Raw genomic sequence first — 1,004 nt, 5'->3', positions numbered from 1 at the left:
TGATCACCTGTCTGTCTGTTCACCTGTTTGTCTGTCTGTTTGTCTGTCTGTCTGTAGCGCATCAGAGCCAACAGTAAACTCGGCTGGTGGCACTCAGAGACCTGATCCGGTTCTGCAGGCCCATCAGAACCCTGTCTCGGACTCTGTTTACAGCCTCGGTACTTAACGGAAAGCCTCTTAGGTCTCTGAGCGGTTCCGACTGGGTTCGGTAAGCCAGGTAAACAAAGGCTGTCTCCAGTGTACAGAAACCTTGTCCCCCCGCCCTCCTCGGCCAGCTCGGCTCTCACGCACACATCAGTACCGACACGCGCACTCCTAACTCACAATCAGAGGGATGGTCCTGTCCTCCCGGTGGACCTCCAGCCGACCGGGGCCCCCTCTCTGCTTCTGGCCCCGGGCCCGGGTCTGGGAGTCTGAGGACGGCGTGGACTGCGGCTTGCTGTCCTGCCACAGGTAGTAGAACGTGCCCAGGATCCACGCGACGGTCAGAATGGCGATGGCGTTGGCCCGTATCCTGCGCATGGTGGTGAGCCCATAAGGAGGCACCGGAGGCGGGCCCGGCTGGATCAGGTCCGTCTGCGGCCCAGAGCAGCTGATGGGCCGAACAGCAGACAGACACACTGCCTGTCTTCCCTCCGCCCGGGACCTGACTCTCTGCTCGGATTTACGCACTGATGGAGCTGCGGTCCTAGCGCCGACCCTTCATCCTCCTCCTCTTCCTCCTTCACAAACTGCAAACATGGAGACTCAAAATAAAATAAAACATGCAGCGTTTGGGACAAATAAAACTCCATGATATGTGGCATCAATTTATGTTTATCGGTTCTTCACTTGGCTTTTCCTAAAACTAGTTACACATTATATATCAGGTAAAGGAATCAGGAAATCAGGTCTCTCTTGTAAATGAGTCCTCGAGGCTCAATGGGATTTACCTGTATAAATAAAGGTTGATTGACTGATATTCATACTTTTCACGAGTTCCTCATCTTTCTGACTGTGTAAAT

The 1,004-nt window shown here is 53.8% G+C and overlaps 1 protein-coding gene across 1 annotated transcript in view; it reads right to left on the bottom strand.

The window, feature by feature from the left end:
* The window catches only part of galnt16 (UDP-N-acetyl-alpha-D-galactosamine:polypeptide N-acetylgalactosaminyltransferase 16), a 30,812-nt gene extending 30,165 nt beyond the window's left edge, over window positions 1-647 (bottom strand). Inside the window, exon 1 of the mRNA XM_037694626.1 lies at window positions 325-647. Coding sequence (XP_037550554.1) covers window positions 325-522 — 198 coding nt within the window. The 5' untranslated portion in view covers window positions 523-647. The remainder of the gene's footprint in view (window positions 1-324) is intronic.
* Window positions 648-1,004: the final 357 nt, after the last annotated feature.

The sequence above is a fragment of the Nematolebias whitei genome, chromosome 21 (genome assembly GCF_014905685.2).
Source record: "Nematolebias whitei isolate Nwh7 chromosome 21, NemWhi1, whole genome shotgun sequence".
NCBI classification, from domain to species: Eukaryota; Metazoa; Chordata; class Actinopteri; order Cyprinodontiformes; family Rivulidae; genus Nematolebias; species Nematolebias whitei.
This window is presented reverse-complemented; position numbering and strand designations above follow the sequence as displayed.